Source organism: Chelonus insularis, unplaced genomic scaffold, assembly GCF_013357705.1.
Source record: "Chelonus insularis isolate UGA/USDA-ARS -01 unplaced genomic scaffold, ASM1335770v1 scaffold_714_pilon, whole genome shotgun sequence".
Lineage (NCBI taxonomy): Eukaryota > Metazoa > Arthropoda > Insecta > Hymenoptera > Braconidae > Chelonus > Chelonus insularis.
Window position 1 is genome coordinate 1,864,559 of NW_023276795.1, and position 18,683 is coordinate 1,883,241.

General features: G+C 29.8%; 6 protein-coding genes across 8 annotated transcripts; 3 read left to right on the plus strand and 3 right to left on the minus strand.

Annotated features, from left to right (window-relative positions):
• Positions 1-37: 37 nt before the first annotated feature.
• On the plus strand, positions 38-3,332 carry fax (failed axon connections). The gene is made up of 4 exons (XM_035094900.1): positions 38-576; positions 2,228-2,566; positions 2,662-2,799; positions 2,906-3,332. Exons 1-4 carry the CDS (start codon positions 247-249, stop codon positions 3,266-3,268), a joined length of 1,170 nt encoding a protein of 389 aa, XP_034950791.1. The 5' UTR covers positions 38-246; the 3' UTR covers positions 3,269-3,332.
• Positions 3,333-5,765: 2,433 nt separating this feature from the next.
• On the plus strand, positions 5,766-7,816 carry LOC118073884 (uncharacterized). The gene is made up of 5 exons (XM_035094672.1): positions 5,766-6,190; positions 6,279-6,440; positions 6,547-6,754; positions 7,044-7,239; positions 7,456-7,816. The coding sequence occupies exons 1-5, from the start codon at positions 6,008-6,010 to the stop codon at positions 7,646-7,648; spliced, it is 942 nt and encodes a 313-aa protein (XP_034950563.1). The 5' UTR covers positions 5,766-6,007; the 3' UTR covers positions 7,649-7,816.
• A 1,181-nt stretch (positions 7,817-8,997) lies between these two features.
• ZC3H3 (Zinc finger CCCH domain-containing protein 3) lies at positions 8,998-11,510 on the minus strand. The gene is made up of 5 exons (XM_035094733.1): positions 10,648-11,510; positions 10,305-10,565; positions 10,074-10,232; positions 9,772-9,967; positions 8,998-9,571 (listed from the first exon to the last, which is right to left on the minus strand). The coding sequence occupies exons 1-5, from the start codon at positions 11,421-11,423 to the stop codon at positions 9,116-9,118; spliced, it is 1,848 nt and encodes a 615-aa protein (XP_034950624.1). The 5' UTR covers positions 11,424-11,510; the 3' UTR covers positions 8,998-9,115.
• A 157-nt stretch (positions 11,511-11,667) lies between these two features.
• Positions 11,668-14,497, minus strand: LOC118073908 (laccase-1-like). 2 transcript variants are annotated; one of them, XM_035094702.1, is made up of 8 exons: positions 14,366-14,497; positions 14,039-14,288; positions 13,383-13,944; positions 12,926-13,318; positions 12,654-12,849; positions 12,364-12,582; positions 12,066-12,290; positions 11,668-11,996 (listed from the first exon to the last, which is right to left on the minus strand). In XM_035094702.1, exons 1-8 carry the CDS (start codon positions 14,448-14,450, stop codon positions 11,737-11,739), a joined length of 2,190 nt encoding a protein of 729 aa, XP_034950593.1. In that variant the 5' UTR covers positions 14,451-14,497; the 3' UTR covers positions 11,668-11,736. The 2 variants fall into 2 exon arrangements, with proteins under 2 accessions (XP_034950593.1, XP_034950594.1); XM_035094703.1 differs by having other exon boundaries at positions 14,039-14,248; positions 14,366-14,481.
• A 333-nt stretch (positions 14,498-14,830) lies between these two features.
• LOC118073909 (uncharacterized) lies at positions 14,831-16,719 on the plus strand. 2 transcript variants are annotated; one of them, XM_035094706.1, is made up of 6 exons: positions 14,831-15,247; positions 15,320-15,532; positions 15,632-15,813; positions 15,889-16,250; positions 16,333-16,460; positions 16,601-16,719. In XM_035094706.1, exons 1-5 carry the CDS (start codon positions 14,993-14,995, stop codon positions 16,434-16,436), a joined length of 1,116 nt encoding a protein of 371 aa, XP_034950597.1. In that variant the 5' UTR covers positions 14,831-14,992; the 3' UTR covers positions 16,437-16,460; positions 16,601-16,719. The 2 variants fall into 2 exon arrangements, with proteins under 2 accessions (XP_034950597.1, XP_034950595.1); XM_035094704.1 differs by lacking the exon at positions 16,601-16,719 and having other exon boundaries at positions 14,832-15,247; positions 16,333-16,471.
• Positions 16,460-18,286, minus strand: LOC118073912 (phospholipase A2-like). The gene is made up of 6 exons (XM_035094709.1): positions 18,215-18,286; positions 17,815-18,154; positions 17,197-17,417; positions 17,007-17,079; positions 16,842-16,928; positions 16,460-16,770 (listed from the first exon to the last, which is right to left on the minus strand). The coding sequence occupies exons 2-6, from the start codon at positions 18,042-18,044 to the stop codon at positions 16,578-16,580; spliced, it is 804 nt and encodes a 267-aa protein (XP_034950600.1). The 5' UTR covers positions 18,045-18,154; positions 18,215-18,286; the 3' UTR covers positions 16,460-16,577.
• Between the last annotated feature and the right edge of the window lie 397 nt (positions 18,287-18,683).

Genomic DNA, 18,683 nt, shown 5'->3' on the forward strand with positions numbered 1-18,683 from the left:
ATGGGGTGTGGCGCACACGCATGCGTAGAGTTCGGAAATCTCAACAACGATGAGCGTATTAGTAGTGTAGTGCTTGAAGTCTGAGTAATATACCGGCCGGCAAGCACGCATTCAGTATCTAGCGACTTTTCGTGCAGTGTAATTCAGAAAATTTTTTTTTCGGGAGCACGTTCATCATCATTCTATTGTTGGCGCTTTCATTAATTATTTCTATTAATTATTTACATAATCAATAAATAAATAACAATGACCGTGGCAACAGAGGTTGAAAATAACACGACGGTAGGAGAAAAAGAAGATAAAGAAGTGAAAGATATGAAAGCAGCATTGAACGAGGAGACGCCGCCAGATAATAAGCAAGGAGAAGATGAAAAACCAACGGAGAAAATGGAGAATGAAAAGAAAGAAGATGCTGCTGATGAAACGACCAATAAATCTGTCTCAGTGCATAAAGTTAATTATGAAAAGGATGTTGTATATCTGTATCAATTTTCTCGCACTCCAGTAATACCATCTATTTCGCCCTTCTGTCTCAAAGTGGAAACATGGTTGCGGCTTAACGACATTAAATATGAGGTAAATATTTTATTATTGTCACTAAATTTACATTTAGTGTAACTATCATTTAGAGAGAGTTAGTTTTTTTTAACAAAGTCTATCTCCACGGTCATGTTTTGCACTTTTAAGGCCTCTTACATCGAATTTTAGGCTTCTGGATCGAGTAGGACGCCATTCTTACCTCCCGCTAGGCATCCTTGACGCACGGTTACCCTCCCATTTTAATATCTTTGGAGCTTTTTATAGATCCTTATGGAAACTCCGGAAATTCCATAAGGATTACAGTTAAACACCGTGCTATACTTAACTTAAACGTTCTAGAATGGCTTTGGAGGAACAAAGCACCGTTCTGTTAGTTCAACAGTACGATAATATATAATGCATCCCCTCCAAAGCATAAAAAAGTTGCTATTGTGTGCTTCGAAGCCATATATAGAGTATTATGAACATTATTTCGAGCTTTTGTGACTTTGATAAAGCACAAACTGTCAACTGTGAGCAGCATCGTCTTATTTTGGAGCAACAAGTGATGCTACCAAATTTTTTTATCATCAAAATATTCTCAGTCATTTATTTTACCCCTTTCTCAATATACTTAAAGACACAGTATTAATATAATCTAATTATCATGAAAAGAATGTACTTCTTTGTTGAATTATCGAACAGCACAGACAGTTTAAGGTTTAACAAGCTCTTTCTAGCATTATTAAAACAAATCATTCAATAAATTAATGAAATAATTCCTTAGAGTCATGAATGACCATTCTCATCATTCCTCAGTAGTAAATTACTCCTAAAGTATTTTATTTACCATTAATTGACGCCAAGTGATGACGTAAAAAAGGGCTCATTAATGAAAAAATTAAAATTAAATGTCAGAAAGATTATCAACAATGATAAATGATGCAAAATATAAAGTCTGTCTTTGAGGATGAGGGTAGAGATTATCAAATTAATGCTTCTGAGTATTGAAAGAGATATTTTATGGATTGAGAGATCTTTTCTTTTTTTTTCCTTTTTTTTGGTGGCTTAAATGAATGAGGGAGCACATAGCGATCGCAAAGTAGTGCTCTCACGATCAATACTAGCACACAGTACGACGATAACAACTACTATGATGGCAACTCTGAATTCAAAGTGGCGGGGATGTTGCCAGGCAACGGAAGCTGTCTACCATGGGTTCATCGGCCTTCCTCAATTTCTCTCTCGCTCTCACTACTTTTGTTCCATACTGCATACTTTATAATACAGCAATGAATTTTTTTCTTTAATTAAATGGAAAAATTTCATTTTTCGTTCTTTATTTCATAAAAAATTTACTTATTTTTTTATTAGTTCGTTGGTATTGTTTTTTAGATTTCATTATTTCTTTATTTATTTATCAGTTTACAAAGCTAATTATGCCCTACCTTTTATACTGGACTACATACTCTATAATACAGTAATGATCTCTTTTCCAAATGAATAGAAAAACTTCAACCTTTATTCACAAAACAAAATCCTTTCTAGAATGCAATTAAATTTAACAAATTTCATAATGATTTTTTCAGTTTTAAAATATAATACAAAAATTTATCCTCAAATATAAGTTTTTTTTTTTTGTTAAATTTAATGAAATTGTTTTTCCATTGCACTTATTAACAAAAATATGTTATGTTGTTATTTTCAGAATGTGGATCATAAAATGAAATTCCGCTCGAAGAAAGGCCAATTGCCTTTTATTGAACTTGACGGCGTTGAGATAGCTGATAGCGCAATTATCATGCGAGAATTGAGCCAAAAATTCCACAAAGACTTGGATGCTAATCTGACTAATGAACAACGTACCATATCTCACGCAATGATCTCCATGATTGAAAATCATCTGGTGTGGGTGGTTTCTTGGTGGCGCGCCAAGAACACAGACGCTGTTTTAAAGGGGTATCGATTTAATTTACAAAATGCTTTGGGAACACGCATACCCAATGGAATCCTTAATTTCTTTTTCAAGTTCACATATGGACGAAAGGTGAGATTTTGTCAATTAGCTAATTAATTAATCGAGATTGAAATTGATCAAATGAACGATAAATAATTTGTGAAAATTTTTATTATTTATTCCAGTGCGCAAAGAAAGTGAAAGCTCAAGGAATGGGGGTCCATACCAATGAAGAAGTAGCTCAATTCGGTTGTGATGATCTTAAAGTTCTCTCCGATTTATTAGCTGATAAACCATTCTTCTTCGGCGATGAACCCACTAAAGTAAGTAATTAATTTTTTATGAGATGATTTGTTGAAATTACATTAAAGTAATGCAATTAATTTTTTAACAATGAAACTAATGAAAATGATTTAATTTATTTTACAGCTCGATGTCGTTGCGTTTGCACACCTCGCACAAATTTTGTACATTGAAAAATCCGTACCTTTTGCACTCAGAGACTATATGCAAGATCACTGCCCCAACTTGGTAGGACACTGCTCACGCATGAAGGACAGGTGCTTTCCAGACTGGGATGAGATCTGCAATTCGCTAGATATGAATACCCACTTGCCGAAACCGCCAAAGGAAGAAACTAAAGACGGCAAAGAGGAAAAGAAAGAATCAAAAGAATCAAAGGAAGGTAAGGATGGTGACAAAGAAAAAGTTAAAGAAGAAGAGAAGGAAGTTGAAAAAGATAAAGAGGTAGATGAAAATAAGGAAAAAGAAGAAAGAGGCGAGGAAAAATAAGTGGTTAGTTCGCTGTTCAGACGCGATGACTAAAATCAATGATAAAGTTTTAAAAAGAAAAGAAGTCAAAGAAATTGAATATGCGATCGTGAATGTAGGAAATTTATAACTATAAGAGGCAGGGATATGAAGGAATATAATTTCTGCTTATCTTTACTTTTATAAAGCATATAGTATTGACAACTTTATATTGATTTATTTACTTTGTGAATTATTAAGAAAACATTTAAAGCAATCTTTTTTTTAACGGATTTTATTGTAGTATTGTTCAAAGCCTGATATATCAATCAGGCTCATGCAATATACGAACTGCAATAGGTTTGCCATACATCGGATTTTTTAGATTAAGTTTTTTCATTTTAAGACCTTGTAATGTATAACAATTCATATCTAATAGATATTTCGTTACGATTTGAGATTTCGTGTATAATCATTTATACATCATCACAAGATATTGATTTTAATTAATGAATAAACTCATAAATTAGAATTGTTATAAAATAAAAAAGAAATAATAGTTATTAGTTAGAGCTCTCTTTGATCAAGATCCGTTAAGGTACTGATAGAAAGAAGTAAGTAAATGATATAAGAAAGAACGTATGCATAAAATGGATCAGTGGAGTAGCTCAAGTAATAGCAAGAAATAAATGAATCGTATTGATAATTTGTCATTTTATGCGGCTAAGACAAAACGTTCGTTCATTATTAAAGTCATAATAAATTTGTGATATAAAAAAAAACGGAAGTTACGATACAATGACTGTATAATTAATCAATTGCATGCGTCATATTCTAATCAATCCGAAATTTATTGAATTATAGTATTAGCGAACTAAACCATGACGTCATTAAAGTACAATAAGCATTTCAATAGATTAATGACTAACGATGATACTCAACCAAAATTTTTTAAGCGCAACGAAAAACGCTTTCACTTTTGTATGCCGATGTTACATTTATAAATGAAAATTATTCATTTTGTTTTTTTGTACGTCATCGCCATTCCTCTTAGCAGTAGGTTTTTTTATATTTATATTTTTTACAATCTATTCTAATAAGCATTATTAGTAAGCATTATTAACTATTCAGATTCATCAATTTTATTAATAATTATTTTGCTGATTATTCTGTCTTTCTTAACGCTAATCTTACATTGTTTGGTGCATAGCTTAAAGATATATAATATGCACTTTAATATTATACTCAGTTTCTTTCGACTACGTTTTATGTAATAATCCGTACACAATAATTTTTGTAATTTTTTATATTCAAGACAAATTTATATACTTTGCATTTATGTAGAAATTATAATAGAAATAATACTTTTATTTAGTTGAAGATATGTTTAAAAAAGATTAATTAATATTATTATTATTATTTTTATTATTAATATTAAAATAATTGTAATTATTGATATGTCAATGCCATGTCTTCCAGGCTGAGAAAAGTAATTTTTAATTAACGTTGACTCTCTAACTCATATACGTAATTAAAATTTAAACAATTACTTTTTTCCTTGACATGGCAGCTAACTACAAATTACACTAAGATTTTACTTTGTTTAACAAAATGATTGTGACTACTGGCTTCTATCGAACTTGTATTATTGTTCTGTGCTGAAAAACATGAATTGAAACACTGCGAAAATAGTTTACGAATAATATATATTACGCATTAGAGTATATCAATGTGAGTTAAATTTCGGTTTATACTCAGTGCTATGTATTTCACTGTCATTATTACACCATCATTTATTGTATCATGCAAAAAAATAAACTGTGTTTATAAATAAACTCTTATCACTTGCATTTTTCATTTATCCTTAAAACTATTATTAGTATTAGTAGTTTGTATTATGTTGACAATCATTAAAAAAATTTTAAATCCACTAAAAATATCCTCATTAAAAATTATTGACCCTCTCAATTCCATCAACGTTAATATTACATACATACAAATGACCTTTTTAAAATTTTTTTAATAATTATACTTGTCAAAACTTCAAAGCTCATATTTAGGTAATCATGAAATACTTAAATGCACATGAAATTATAAAATTTTCCCAACCTCATTAGCATTCATGCAATTATTAAATGATCTAAGATGTAGATATGATATGTACTTACTAGCACTTTCATTAAAAGTATAAAGAAACTAACGGAAATTTTTTTTTGATGCAAGTTGTTTTAGGTCAACTTGGGTCACGAATTTTATTTCAAAAATACATGAATAAATAATAAAGATAAAATATTTTATTGGAGTTACTCATCTATAAATATATAATGATTTAATTAAACACTCTTATTCATATCCTTTTGTTATTCATCATTATTTTTCTACATATCAGCTACTTTGTTGTGGTTCTAAGTATGCAATCCTGCTCAATTCGATATCATAATATCATCACACTTGGATCGTGCTCTTTATCTCTTACGTAATTAACCGAAGATAAATATGTAGGTTGCCGTTACCGACTAGGACAGAAATAGGTTACATCATACAAGGGCAAAGAAGAAGAGATAAAACATGTTGTATCAAGTATGATAAAAGACGTTTCATTTTACGCATAAAATTCTTAATGTCAATGTGACTTAGTTACGTCATAAATTAGCTTTTGGCTTACAACAATGGATCATTTAAAGAATTTTTACCTCAAATAATAATTTAATAAAATGTTTTGTTGATACATTACTAATGAAACCATAAAATAAGTGAAAAATTGTTAAACATCATATAACGATGGCTGTGGAAATTCTAGACGAAGACCACCTTGCTGTTAGTGCAATTGTTACAGTTGGAATGCAGTTGATATTTTTCACTATCGCTGCTACTTTTCAAATGGATAAGCTAACGGATTTTGCTGGTGGAATGAATTTCGTTATCATTGCTCTACTCACGTTTTTCCTTGGCCAGGAAGGCAAGGTATGCGATTGATCGCATAAATGAATTTTTAATTGAATAGCTTCACGCTTTATACTTTTAGTTCACCGTTGTTATTATTTACTTTTAGGTCTATGATAGTCGTCAGTTAATGGTAACTATTTTTGTCTGTATTTGGGGAGTCCGTTTATCTGGATACTTATTGTATCGTATTCTAAAAATTGGTCGTGATAAAAGGTTTGATGATAGAAGGAGTAATGTCATCAGATTTGCTGTTTTCTGGACCTTTCAAGTAAGATATTAATGTTAATATATATGTCACTGATAGTTGAGTATTATCAATTGTTGTTAATAATATTTAAAAAGAATTATGCAACATTTTATTTATAATTATTCAGGCTGTATGGGTTTATGTTGTAAGTCTGCCAGTGATTATCATAAATTCACCAAGACACAGAATCCCTCTGGCTCCCAAGACCATGACGACATTAGATAGTACTGGTACTGGATTATTTATTGTTGGTCTGCTAGCAGAGACTTATGCTGACCTTCAGAAATTTTCCTTCAGACAAGATCCAGTAAATAATGGAAAATGGTGCAATGATGGTAAATGTTGATCATTAATTAAAATGCTCTATCAATGTATGAAGTATATTATGAATGCAATTAATATTAAAACAGTGGCTGCTTCATTCGATACCATATCGTCATGAGTAAGCTTGATATGTTGGTGCAATTTCAATGCCATAATGAGTAAGCTTGTCATATCGATAACGGAGTTACTCATTATTATTAGAAATAGTACGGAAATGGAATGACAATATAATGAATTACTAATACCTAGTAAAATTAAAAAAATATTACAAAACATTTATTTTAATGGTTTATTTTTCAGGATTATGGAGGTTATCTAGACATCCCAATTACTTTGGAGAAATAGTTGTTTGGTGGGGAATATTCACTGTGTCATTAAATGTTATTGAAGGATTTGAATGGATGGTCATTGCTTCTCCTATTTTTACAACTGTTATAATATTGTTCCTATCTGGTATGCCTTTATTGGAGAAAGCATCTGACGAACGATATCGAGAGTAAGTTTATTTGGATCAATACTCATCCTTTATGTAAATAAAATAGTTTATTGGAATAACATGATAGCTTGCCAGAAGAATTTTTTACGAGTACTTATAAATGTTTTTTCGAAGAAAACGTTCCAACTATTTTGTTCGATAAAAAGATAAAATATTTTGCTCAAGCACTTTAGCAATTAAAAGATTAAGATAATTTTGTTTAATGTTTATTTCTAGTAATGCTGAATATCGTCAGTATAAGCAGTCAACATCGCCATTGATTCCCATACCACCGACGATTTACGTTGAAGTACCGAGGTTCCTTAAGTTCATATTGTGTTGTGAATTTCCTTTGTATGATTCACTAGATGTCAAGCCAAGATCAGCTGTCACTGAATCAACATCAATTAGCCTCGCAGCGTCTACGTAGCTATAAATTTACGTCGGGATTCTCGCGCTGAATCCCGGCGTATATTTTTTGCAACATTGGTTGTGATTTAATTTTATTTTTTAAATATTTTATTTATTTAAAAGTCTGCTTGCTTGCTATTTATATTTATTTTACAATTATTTTTTTATCTTCTTACTCAATTTATTTTTAATCGATTTACTACACAGGCTTACATTTTTGAAATTTATCAAAATTGTATCTAAAATCAAAATATTATTGTATTTACAAAAATTTTTATTGACGTAGTTTGAAAAAATAAGGAAAAATTAATTTTTCTTTGATAAATTTTTTTTTTAAAACTAATATTGTAAACCTGTGTAAACTTGTAATTTATATTAAGCACAATTGCATTTCAAACGCACTCTATTCCAGCCAATATATTTTTATTTAAGAAGATATTGATAAACATTTACTGTAAAAAATATCAACAGAATTTCATTATTTTTGGAGCAATTTTTCAAATAGATTATTCAAAGTATTTTTTAAAATATTTATGCTTACTTTCTAGATTTTGTTTTATTTATAAACGAATGATTTGCTAAATATTTTTGTAGGATAAGAAAAATTATCTGTAGATTACATCTACATACTTCTAAATCTTTATCATCTGTTTAAAATACTTGCGAATGTTCTAAATCATGTGGTTGTTATTGCAAAGAACTAAGAATTTTTGGAGAAAATACGAACGATTACAAACACTAATACACCCAAATGTATTCAATTAATTCTAAGATGTGAGGGTGATTAAGATATAAAGAATGTAAATCAAATGATTCATACGTCAAATACTCAACTCTTCCAACACAAAATACTCAGAATAACATAACAAACAATGTTACTAACAGTGAAGAAAACATTTTTGAATATTCAAAACGTCCATAGATTGGATGATGAACTATAGTCATATCAAATAGGATGATTAATTATAGAGTAATTCGATTATAGAACTGATCCTAATGGTTATTACATAAAACTATCAGCATTTAATGTATAAATATTAATTAAAATTATTAAAAATGTCTTGAATGACATAAATCTTCAAACTTCCAAGTGTAGGTAAAAATTAGAGATGTAATAACTCTCTATCACTAATTGGATCTACTAAAATGCTTTGAATGCACAAAATAATGTGTTGACTATCAGTTAATGTTAAAAACTTCTGAAATTTAATAATTTGTTAACTCGAAAAACTATTAACTAATAAAAACGATTAGCCAGATAATTAATAATTAAAATTTGAATAACTTTAGCAAAATTAATACTATTTTAGCGTTAGAATCGATTCTAGTCTAAAGAGGGGTGAAAAAAAAAGAAAGGCAACTCAATAATTATAAATATATAATATAAAAACTTTATTTAACTCTGATAAATTTATACATCTTATTGCTTACTTATTGTAATTGGTAGAAATTAAGACCTACAATAAGCAAAATACGCGAGTTAAAATCATTCAATAGGAATATAGGCAGGTAAAGGTCCAATCGGTTGCCTTCTTAACAGTACATTTTGACTATCAGGCTGTGAAGATTTATCTGATTGTTGTTGGTGTAAATTGTTGCTGATATCAGATGAATCTTGTGCTATTACAAGATTTTGTTCGGAATCCAAATGGAGGGATTTCATTGCATTAATTCTACTTAAAATATTTGTTCTTTTGATCGAGAGATCCTTGTCTAGATTATTGTCATCGTAATATCGCTTTTTACTTTCATCGCGAGGGAAGGAAGCATCTTGTTTCTCGAAATTTTTCGTTTGCTTATTGAAGGTGCTCATTTTTGGCTTCTTACAAGATTTTTGTTTAGCTAACAAAAATGATTTATGAGGATAAGGGCAATTCTTACCTTTTGAGCACTTTCCAGTTTTTTCAAACTCTGGACAAATATTTGTATGTCGTTCGCTGCACTGTGGAGGAATCATTCGCGAATGATGTTAAATTAATTTTACTAGCAAAATTGTAATTATAATTAAATCTTAAGTTTTAAATTAACTTATAACGTATTAGTTAGTTATTTAATTATGTTATTAATGTATTAGAAATATTAAATCTGAGATATTATAAGTAACTGAGCAATTAAAAAAAAATTTATTATTGATAATATTACCTCTGTACCCTTCTCACAGTATCCTCTCAAGAAAGCTATACAAATAGGAGTATTTGCAGCAACCTTGACATGCAAATATTGACAAGAATCACGCACGCAACAACCGTCGAGAAAATATTTACAAGTAGGCATTTTTTCTGGTCCTACTTCGTGAGATAATGGACATTTATCGAGCAAACATTTACCTTGTAGAAAGCTAGATCAAAATAATTATGGATATCCAGATTAATTTGAAACTGTTCTTGATGTTTAATTCTTCATTTTTCTAGAGAATAAAAAATTAATTAATTATATTTACTTACTTTTTACATAATGCTATTTGTTTCTTATCATGGACTTTAGGACATGTTCCTTCGACGAATTTAGCACAATAACCAAATCGTTGATAAAGTAAACATGGCTGATTGTTTTTCGACATTTTTTGCCTCAAGATTTGTATGGACTTTTGTTTTACTCTATTACTGAAATAATAAATATTTCCCAGGAATAATTATTAATGTATTACTAGAGCACCATCGAAAGTGATTACTAACCTTAATACATGCTTATAATTAGATTTTTGTACGAAACTAGTGATCGATGCCCTACTTATATTTAATTTTGAATTTGTATTCTTTACTTTCGTAATTTTACTATCTGATTTTACTTTTTTATAAACATTTTTAGTTCGAGAATTATTCAAACTCTTTTTCGTGCCCGATTCACTTGATTGACCATTGCTGCTACTCTTCACAAGTTGTGATTTTGATGATTTATATAATACTCCATCAATATTAATTAAATTCGTATTCCTCCTGAAATATTAAAAAAAATTAATTGCAAAATATTAGAATTTTATTGAACTGAAATATATTGAAATTTGTTTGAATAATTTACCTTCCAACTACTTTACTTTTGGATACCCGAATTACATTGATTTTCTTCTTCTGAACTTTAGTTCTATCAAGTTTATACTTATTAGTTGATGAAATACTAGGAACAACAGGTCTATTTACTACATTTTTGGTTTTATTTTCTACTACAATTTTTTTATTCATCGACACAAACTGCTTAGGCTGATTGATATTAATGATTTGATTGGGTTTAATTTTTTTAACTGGTGATGGATAACTAAGTACTTTTTTAGTTGCACAACGTATTCTAATTAACTTTCTATTAGATAATAAAACTATCTTGGATGGAGAATTTTTCTTAACACTTAGTGGTTTTGTACTACTGTTGCTATTATTATTAACAATTTTCATTTTCGTTTTTACTACTGTAATGGGCTTTTGAACTGTTGGTAACTGAGGAGTTGCCTGTTGCTTATTTACTATTTCAGGTACAGATTCATATTTTGTAGTTTTAGAGGTAAGTTTTTGCATTAATTTTGGATTAACATAAACAGAATTCTGAACACTCGGTTTTGGATTTCTATGAAGTATAGTTTGCTTCTCCTGAACTAAAAACCTTTCTCTTTGTGTTCCTGATGTCGACAAAGCGTTTACCATTTTTGGATTAACATGAACTGGCACGTTTAGTTGAACTTTAGGATTTATATGAATAACACTTTTTTTAGGCCCATGGAATGATGGGTTAATATAGATATTGAAAATTCCTTGTTTTGTATGCTCAAGCATTGTCTGAAAATGCGGATTTCCGTAATTATCCATGTAAAATTAAATTAACACACATACGTAATCACTAAAAAGATGAAACTTCTCGATTCAGTAATTACGACACATCTGGCGTTGGTCATAGGTTACAACATGCATGTGAGTTTTTTGTTTACATTTACATCGAACATTAAAAAAACCATCAGTCGGTAATATTCTTTGAGGCTGAATTTTAAATTTTCACCAGTAGTGGCGTTAGTGTAGCATTCTTATCTCGCGCATTATACCGAATATAAATAAATAATCTTGAAAAATTTATTTTTACATATTTTTATAATACATCACTGATATTTTAACAATTAGTATCATTTCATACTTGCAAAATTATGTTGCTTATTTTTTCAATAGGATTACTCTTTCTCTTCACATTTCTTCTTCGAGCCCAATCATTATTCATCATGTTATCTTGTACTGAAGTTGGATTAGTCCTATAAATTTCAGGTAAGAAATTTCCACATGTTGGAAAACCTGGTGGTACAGGAGGAAGATCTTTTGATTCACCAACTTGAAAAACTAAACTCATTCCATTATACAAGTGAGGAAGGAAATGACAATGATACAACCACCATCCTGAAATGTAAAATGTTCAATCATTCGAAAAATTTTTTTTTTTAATTACTTTCTGTTAAATTTAATTACCAGGATTATCAGCAATAAATCGCACAATTGTATAGCCACCAGATGCTACTGCTAAAGTATCTTTTGTCGGTGGTTGTTTATTAGTCGATGGATATTTTCGTCGATGGAGTTCTAGAGCCCATTTCTTGTTAGCTGCTGTAATATTTACTCCTGATAACAATCCTTGAGCTAACACGTGAAAACCATACCCATGAAGATGAAATGGATGAGAAATTCCGTTTGGAGCTGATAATTTCATGTGGTATAAATTTCAAATTGAACATTAGATCTTTCATTTTGACATAATTAATTTTTTTACCTCCATCAATCATTAATATATCAACGACTGCATTCAAAGGCACATGAATCACATGTGTACATCGACAAACTGAGGAATTTTTACAATAAGCTGGTAGTCGATTTGAATTACAAATTTGGTCTTGAGGAATATCCTTTAACTGGCTAACAAGTGGAGAAGATGGAAAAACGTTGGAGATTCCATTAAGAGTTGCTGATAAGAGAGAGGATCCATCAGGGACTGAAACAAATATTTGAATCAATCAAGAACTTTTTCAATATTGTGTATTTTTATTAAAAAATTTTATTCACCCACGAATCGTTGATACGGTTGAGTTCGGAAGAGCTCTCTGCTTGTATATTCATGAAAGAAAAATGGTAAAAAGACTTGAAAATCAGGAGAACTCTGTAGTATTTTTTTATGAACTGGATAAAAACTTTGTAAATTTTGGACGCAAATGACATTTTTTCTAGTGCCATTACAAATTTCATGGATATCATTAAATATCTAATAAATAAAAAAGTTAATCTGATAACTAAATACAATACAAAGTAGAAGTTAAATTACAGAATAAGCTTATTACCAATCCTCGAGGAAGTCCAGGATTATAAGCTGGTCTAGGAGTCTTCGGTAAAAGATAATGAGAGCCAACGTAACGCAAAATGCCATGTTGTTGAAGTTTTTTTTCAGCACACTGACTCAAACCTCTTATTTGTATCCAATAAGTTTCCGCAGGCTGATTAGCTTCAAGAATAGCATCAACACGTTCTGCCGAATAAGTAGTAATTGTTTTTACACGTTGAGGTTTCACGTCTTCACCATCAAGTGCAATTATTGTTAAATAGTGATTCTGGATTGTTAATTGAACAGGACAACCGAAAGCACAAGAATTTATTATGCGAAGTCTATATCTCATATTTTTTCTGACATTGAAGGTTGCTAATGGTGTTGTTGTACGTGATTTATCAGTAGAATTCTAAAAGTAAATTGAGAATTTTTACTCACAGAATTTTTCTTCTTTTATTTAAGATATGTCATACCATCCATTGTCCTCTACCATTGATCAGAAAATTATCAGGATCTTGGCCAACATTTCGAGTTGTTGTACCTGGAAAGTGACTGGCAACACTTTCGTGCATCCAATCGCTAATAAATATGATGTTATCGAAATCATCAGAATCATACAAATCATGATTAGGTTCATCTTGATGAGGTTGACGAATCACGATTGCTCCGTCAACTCCTTCTGCTTTGTGAAGACCGGTATGTGCATGCCAAAAATGTGAACCAGGGTTTTGTGCTCTCCATTGATATCTAAATGTTGTACCTTCTGCTATTGGACATTGTGTTACAAAAGGTACTCCATCAAAATACTGCCAATCTTGCTGATAAATTCCATGCCAATGAATCGACAGCTCATTTCCTGCAACTAAATTCTCCACATCGACAACTACAATATCTCCTAAACAAACTTGAATTGATGGCCCTGGATACATTCTATTAGCGACTATAATGCCTGATACTTCAACTCCGTCTGCTAAAATGCATTGACAATTATTAACAATTGATGCATTTGTGGATGGTTGACAAAAATGACACGCTCTGTAAATTAAATTTGATAGGTAATGTGTCCAATGTAATTGAAATAAATTCAAGTTTTAGTTTCTTTTTTTTTTTAATATGTAGTAACACTTACTCTCCTAATGTACGATAATATTCAAAAGTCCAATGATAATAACAAATTCTAGGTTTGGTGTTAGTGGTACAAGGTCGAGCACATTCTTGAGGTGATGAAAGTCCTTTTCCTACGGGATATTTTTGATTCTTATAAGTTACTGTATCATCAGAACTACCGTCATCTTTATAAGGATAGGTTCTCCAACCAGATGAAGATTTTGAATAGATTCTGTAAGAATTTTGAAGTTGTTGGCTTGATGATGAAGAAACTGCATTTTATAAAATCAATTATCAATTTGATAAGTAAGTTAAATTAAAAATTTAATAAATAAAAAAAAATATTTACAATGAATACATTGAATATTTCCAATAATTTCAAAGTACCAAATAAAGCAACAATATGACAGTTGATAGTACAAAAATTTTTTCATTTTTGTGAGTATAAGTTTTATTCTTTTGTTTTGCGCAAAAAAAACATTTCAATCTTAGTCATCTTTCTTTTATACATCTACAAAATACAGATATACATACCAAATGTAATTACTTTGTTATTTGTTTTTTTATGTTTTTTTCGTGTTATGAAAAATATTATTAAATTTTATTATCTTTCTAAAATATACATAAAAATTTCTCGATTAATTTTTTTTTCATTTCATGTTTATCTTTTTTATGAATACAATGACTAATACTAAGTTATATTTTTTTTTGATTTACAATATATTCAGTAATAATTAATTTTTTTAACTTTTCCCGCTTGGAATATTCATATCCTCCACCAAGTGGAGAAATTTTCAACTATTTTCCATGATGGCGTCTTATAAAAATAAGTCATTTGAAAAAGTAGATGTATAAAGCACTTTTATTGTTGAATTAAACTGTGACAAATGAAAATAATAGTTATTATTACAAATAAATTATGATAAATTTTTTAATATATCTTATTCCCGTCGTTGACAAATAATTCATCATTTAAATGGCAACGCAAGAATCTACCGAATATTATCAGAGTTCTGTGGAGGTTATTCGTGAAGAATTACGACAATCTGTAAAAACAGAGCAAAAAAATCAACGTTATGCCGAAGTAAATAAACGAAGAACAGCTTTAGGGGAACTAACGTACAATGAAGAATCTTGGAATGCTGATGACTTAGTTTTAAAAGCAAAAGAACTCCGTAGAAAACCTTTATCTATTGATGATTACATAAAACTGCAAAATACCCTTATACAGGTTTGTTTACTAAATTTCTCCGAATAATATTAAAAAATTTTAAATAATTTATTGAATCCATCAATTTTACAGGATGAAGCAAACATAAAATTATTTTTATCCATCAATCATATAATTTCTGCTTTAATCCGTGACCTTTGTAGTTCTAATCCTGCTATCCAGCTTTCTGCCGCTCATTGTTTTTGTAATATTGCACTAGGAAATAAATCATGTTGTTCAACCCTCAGTAAATATGCAGGACCATACTTGATTGAACAACTAGATACTCTGAGCAATCCTCTACTGGTAATACAAATTAAAATTGCCATTCAAGCATTCCAATTCATATAATTTATTGAAGATTGAAGATTGTATGCTGAATAATTTTTTACCAATATTTTTTAGGAAGTTATTGCATGGACAGTAGGAAATCTTTGTAGTGGTAGTAAAAATGCCTGTAAAGCTCTTTATGCACAAGGCTGTCTGTGTCGTTTGCTTTCACTATTGCGAGATTGTGACACAATGATCTTACCATCAGTTATTTATGCAATAACTCATTGCATTCTTGGTGGACCTGAATTAATTAGGTAAAATATAAACTTTTATTGATGAATGATTATTAACTGGATCTTTATCTTTAATATTTCCTAATTATTTTCTAGCAATGAAGAGTCTGTTGAAATAATAAATACTTTGATAAATCGAAACTGTTTCGACTCAACAGCTGGTTTGTGGATTTTAGCACTTCTGTCATCGAATCCAATTTGTTTACGATCCTATGATACAATTATTGAAAGAATATTTGATATTCTAATGAAAGAAATGGATGAACAATCTTATGATACCAAAAGAATTACAGCAATTGTTAGGCTTTTTGCTAATTTAATTTCTGAATCATCTGGTTCAATAGCTGACATTATTTTATATAATTTAAAATACAAAACTACCGACGTCCAAGAAATTTTTAATAAATTATTAATATATCCTCATGTACATGTTAGAAAAGAAACTCTATGGCTTATAGGTTAATTAATAGTTTTTTTTTCTAAAAAAATATATGATAAAATTGATAATTACATATTTTTAACAATTATTTTAAATTACAGGAAATTTCTACAACCACTCTCAACCGAGGATAAATCATCGTATAAAAGAATTGTTATCTTATTTAACAAACATACAATTAGCGATTCAATCTGTGCAATTATAAAAAACTAAATAAATTTTGGGAAAGGTACATTAAACATAACAAAAATAATATAAGATCAAACTTAATTAGTTAATAGTCGGAATGATGATGGTGATTATTTTTAATTTGAATAAATATTGAAATATAATTAATAACTTTATTCTAAAAGGCTAATTGTGTCATAGAAAATTTTCTCTTCGGTGAGATGGATGATACTGAGTTAATACTCTCTGGCAAATCTTCAATACAACTGACTTTGAGGAAATTGAAGTAAAATTTTCCCATCATATGAGCTACTGGACCTCCTACCATTTTTAAGCAATGATAGAAAGAGGTATCGCAATCGCAGTGTGATCTAAAAGAAATATATGAAGGGTAACGTAATCAATATTTATCGAAAGTCAACATTTGTATGGTGACACTTACTTGCTATACAATGAATAATTGGTAAGATTATAACGACTGTGTTGTGCTCTGATTTTTACAGGACACAAGTCATGAGTTCGACAACATCTAACACAACAAAAAATTATTTAAAAAGAAAGTTCTTTCTTTCTAACATCAATAACTGGATTTCTCAACAATACTAACCTGTCAACATCCGTATCTGTACCAAGATCATGATAGTTATCAGCTATATCTCCAGTTCCACACCATTTAGTGCCTACAGGATTATTTCAAGGAAAGTTTTTATCTATTTAATTTATTAATTACTTTATTACTATTTTATTAGATAATCTACATTAATTTAGATATTTTTATAAAATCATAAAATACAAACCTGGTAAGATGCCGTGAAATATATTAAATATGTGTAGCTTTGCCACATTAGCACGTTCAAAAGCTCCTTCAGCCATACTTTCTCTTCTTAGAAAAGACTCTTCCATTCTATCTAGTATCTCGCAGCGGTACATCAAACTTCTCATTTGAGAAAACGATACTTCAGTTGGGCGTGCTGTCATTGAGAGATTTCCCAGCAATTCTCTTGCTTCATTTGGCTCGCTGAAAAACATGACCACTTTAAGTTACGAAACATTGTTATGTTTTTAAATTAGAATTATTAGATATAATAAGAGAGCATTGGCTTATTAACATTTATTTGACGTAAATAAAGCTTTTAGTTAAATATTGAAATAGAAGTTAATTATCAATAAATTATTAAAAAAAATTAACCAACCGGTTTTTTATTGCTCGTTTCAATTTCAGTGAGTGTTATAAAGATAACTTAGAGAGATAAGTGTAGTAAAGATAATAGAAAAATTCTAAAACCTCTTTTATAAATTCAATAGTCTAATAATCTACATCTGATCACACCAGTAAATTTGTGATGAAAATTTTTTATGTAAACTACAAATAAAAATGGATAAATTTTCAACTCTAAAGAAATCTCTTTACTTACTAGACTTCAATAATATCACAGTTTTGCATTTCATTTTTAATGTTAACATCAACAACTGCCACTGTTTGATCATGAAAATAAACTGCCCGGCGAATGTCTCTCGTATATAATGGAGCACCAGGTATATAATTGGTACGTTTATGATTTATAATATTTGCAAAAATAGGATTCTGTTTCGTCGTGGCACATGTTGCTAAGAGCACTAGTAACACCTTCACTCTGGAGCTCATGTCCTTTTCAACTGTCTACGTGCTACGGAAGTCGATATATCACTGCTCCCGCTTTCGCGATTTAACTCTTACTCCACCACCATTGCTTGGGACCTACCAATCTTGGGACACTTCTCACAGAAGTCTTTATTAGAGCTGATATCAATTGAAAATTTGTCATTGGTACTTACTATTTTTACCTAATATTACAGCTGGTATGACTATGCTGACTTAGTAATCGATTGAATTGTCTAATGAATGAGTTATACACACGTGTTCATATTCCCTTGTTTTTATGTCTAAAACTAAAGTCAGGTCTTGGATGCCTAGTCGACCTGGCTGACCTGATAATGCTGTAAATTCTACATTTTCACTTGGTGGGGGGTCTAGGAAAGTAGAACAAATATCCAATGGATAAAAAAAGTAGGACGAATTGATGAGCACTAGGGAGGATGCTGTTGGGCATGATAATTCCCTATTCTAATTGCTGTATAAAATTTAATTAATGATAATAATTGAGTATAAACAATGTATAATTTTATTTTCTCTTAATAATTATGACATAATGATAGAGTAGGTGAGTTAAAATGTTAGTAATCATTTCTAAATAAAATTTCATATGAATCTAGGAAAACCAGCTTTCGCTTAAGCTGAAATCAG

What these genes read in the sequence shown, in the direction of transcription:
- fax (XM_035094900.1), top strand. Translation starts at nt 247, where the DNA reads ATGACCGTGGCAACAGAGGTTGAAAATAACACGACGGTAGGAGAAAAA. An exon ending in TTAACGACATTAAATATGAG is followed by an intron (nt 577 to 2,227) that starts GTAAATATTTTA and finishes TGTTATTTTCAG; the next exon opens with AATGTGGATCATAAAATGAA. An exon ending in AGTTCACATATGGACGAAAG is followed by an intron (nt 2,567 to 2,661) that starts GTGAGATTTTGT and finishes TATTTATTCCAG; the next exon opens with TGCGCAAAGAAAGTGAAAGC.
- LOC118073884 (XM_035094672.1), top strand. Translation starts at nt 6,008, where the DNA reads ATGGCTGTGGAAATTCTAGACGAAGACCACCTTGCTGTTAGTGCAATT. An exon ending in CTGTTTTCTGGACCTTTCAA is followed by an intron (nt 6,441 to 6,546) that starts GTAAGATATTAA and finishes ATAATTATTCAG; the next exon opens with GCTGTATGGGTTTATGTTGT. An exon ending in TGGAAAATGGTGCAATGATG is followed by an intron (nt 6,755 to 7,043) that starts GTAAATGTTGAT and finishes TTTATTTTTCAG; the next exon opens with GATTATGGAGGTTATCTAGA.
- ZC3H3 (XM_035094733.1), bottom strand. Translation starts at nt 11,423, where the DNA reads ATGGATAATTACGGAAATCCGCATTTTCAGACAATGCTTGAGCATACA. An exon ending in AAAAGTAAAGTAGTTGGAAG is followed by an intron (nt 10,566 to 10,647) that starts GTAAATTATTCA and finishes TTAATATTTCAG; the next exon opens with GAGGAATACGAATTTAATTA. An exon ending in AATTATAAGCATGTATTAAG is followed by an intron (nt 10,233 to 10,304) that starts GTTAGTAATCAC and finishes TTATTATTTCAG; the next exon opens with TAATAGAGTAAAACAAAAGT.
- LOC118073908 (XM_035094702.1), bottom strand. Translation starts at nt 14,450, where the DNA reads ATGAAAAAATTTTTGTACTATCAACTGTCATATTGTTGCTTTATTTGG. An exon ending in ATGGTAGAGGACAATGGATG is followed by an intron (nt 13,319 to 13,382) that starts GTATGACATATC and finishes ATTTACTTTTAG; the next exon opens with AATTCTACTGATAAATCACG. An exon ending in ACCGTATCAACGATTCGTGG is followed by an intron (nt 12,583 to 12,653) that starts GTGAATAAAATT and finishes TATTTGTTTCAG; the next exon opens with TCCCTGATGGATCCTCTCTC.
- LOC118073909 (XM_035094706.1), top strand. Translation starts at nt 14,993, where the DNA reads ATGGCAACGCAAGAATCTACCGAATATTATCAGAGTTCTGTGGAGGTT. An exon ending in TGCAAAATACCCTTATACAG is followed by an intron (nt 15,248 to 15,319) that starts GTTTGTTTACTA and finishes TCAATTTTACAG; the next exon opens with GATGAAGCAAACATAAAATT. An exon ending in GGTGGACCTGAATTAATTAG is followed by an intron (nt 15,814 to 15,888) that starts GTAAAATATAAA and finishes ATTATTTTCTAG; the next exon opens with CAATGAAGAGTCTGTTGAAA.
- LOC118073912 (XM_035094709.1), bottom strand. Translation starts at nt 18,044, where the DNA reads ATGAGCTCCAGAGTGAAGGTGTTACTAGTGCTCTTAGCAACATGTGCC. An exon ending in TGTGATATTATTGAAGTCTA is followed by an intron (nt 17,418 to 17,814) that starts GTAAGTAAAGAG and finishes CATGTTTTTCAG; the next exon opens with CGAGCCAAATGAAGCAAGAG. An exon ending in ATTTCACGGCATCTTACCAG is followed by an intron (nt 17,080 to 17,196) that starts GTTTGTATTTTA and finishes ATAATCCTGTAG; the next exon opens with GCACTAAATGGTGTGGAACT.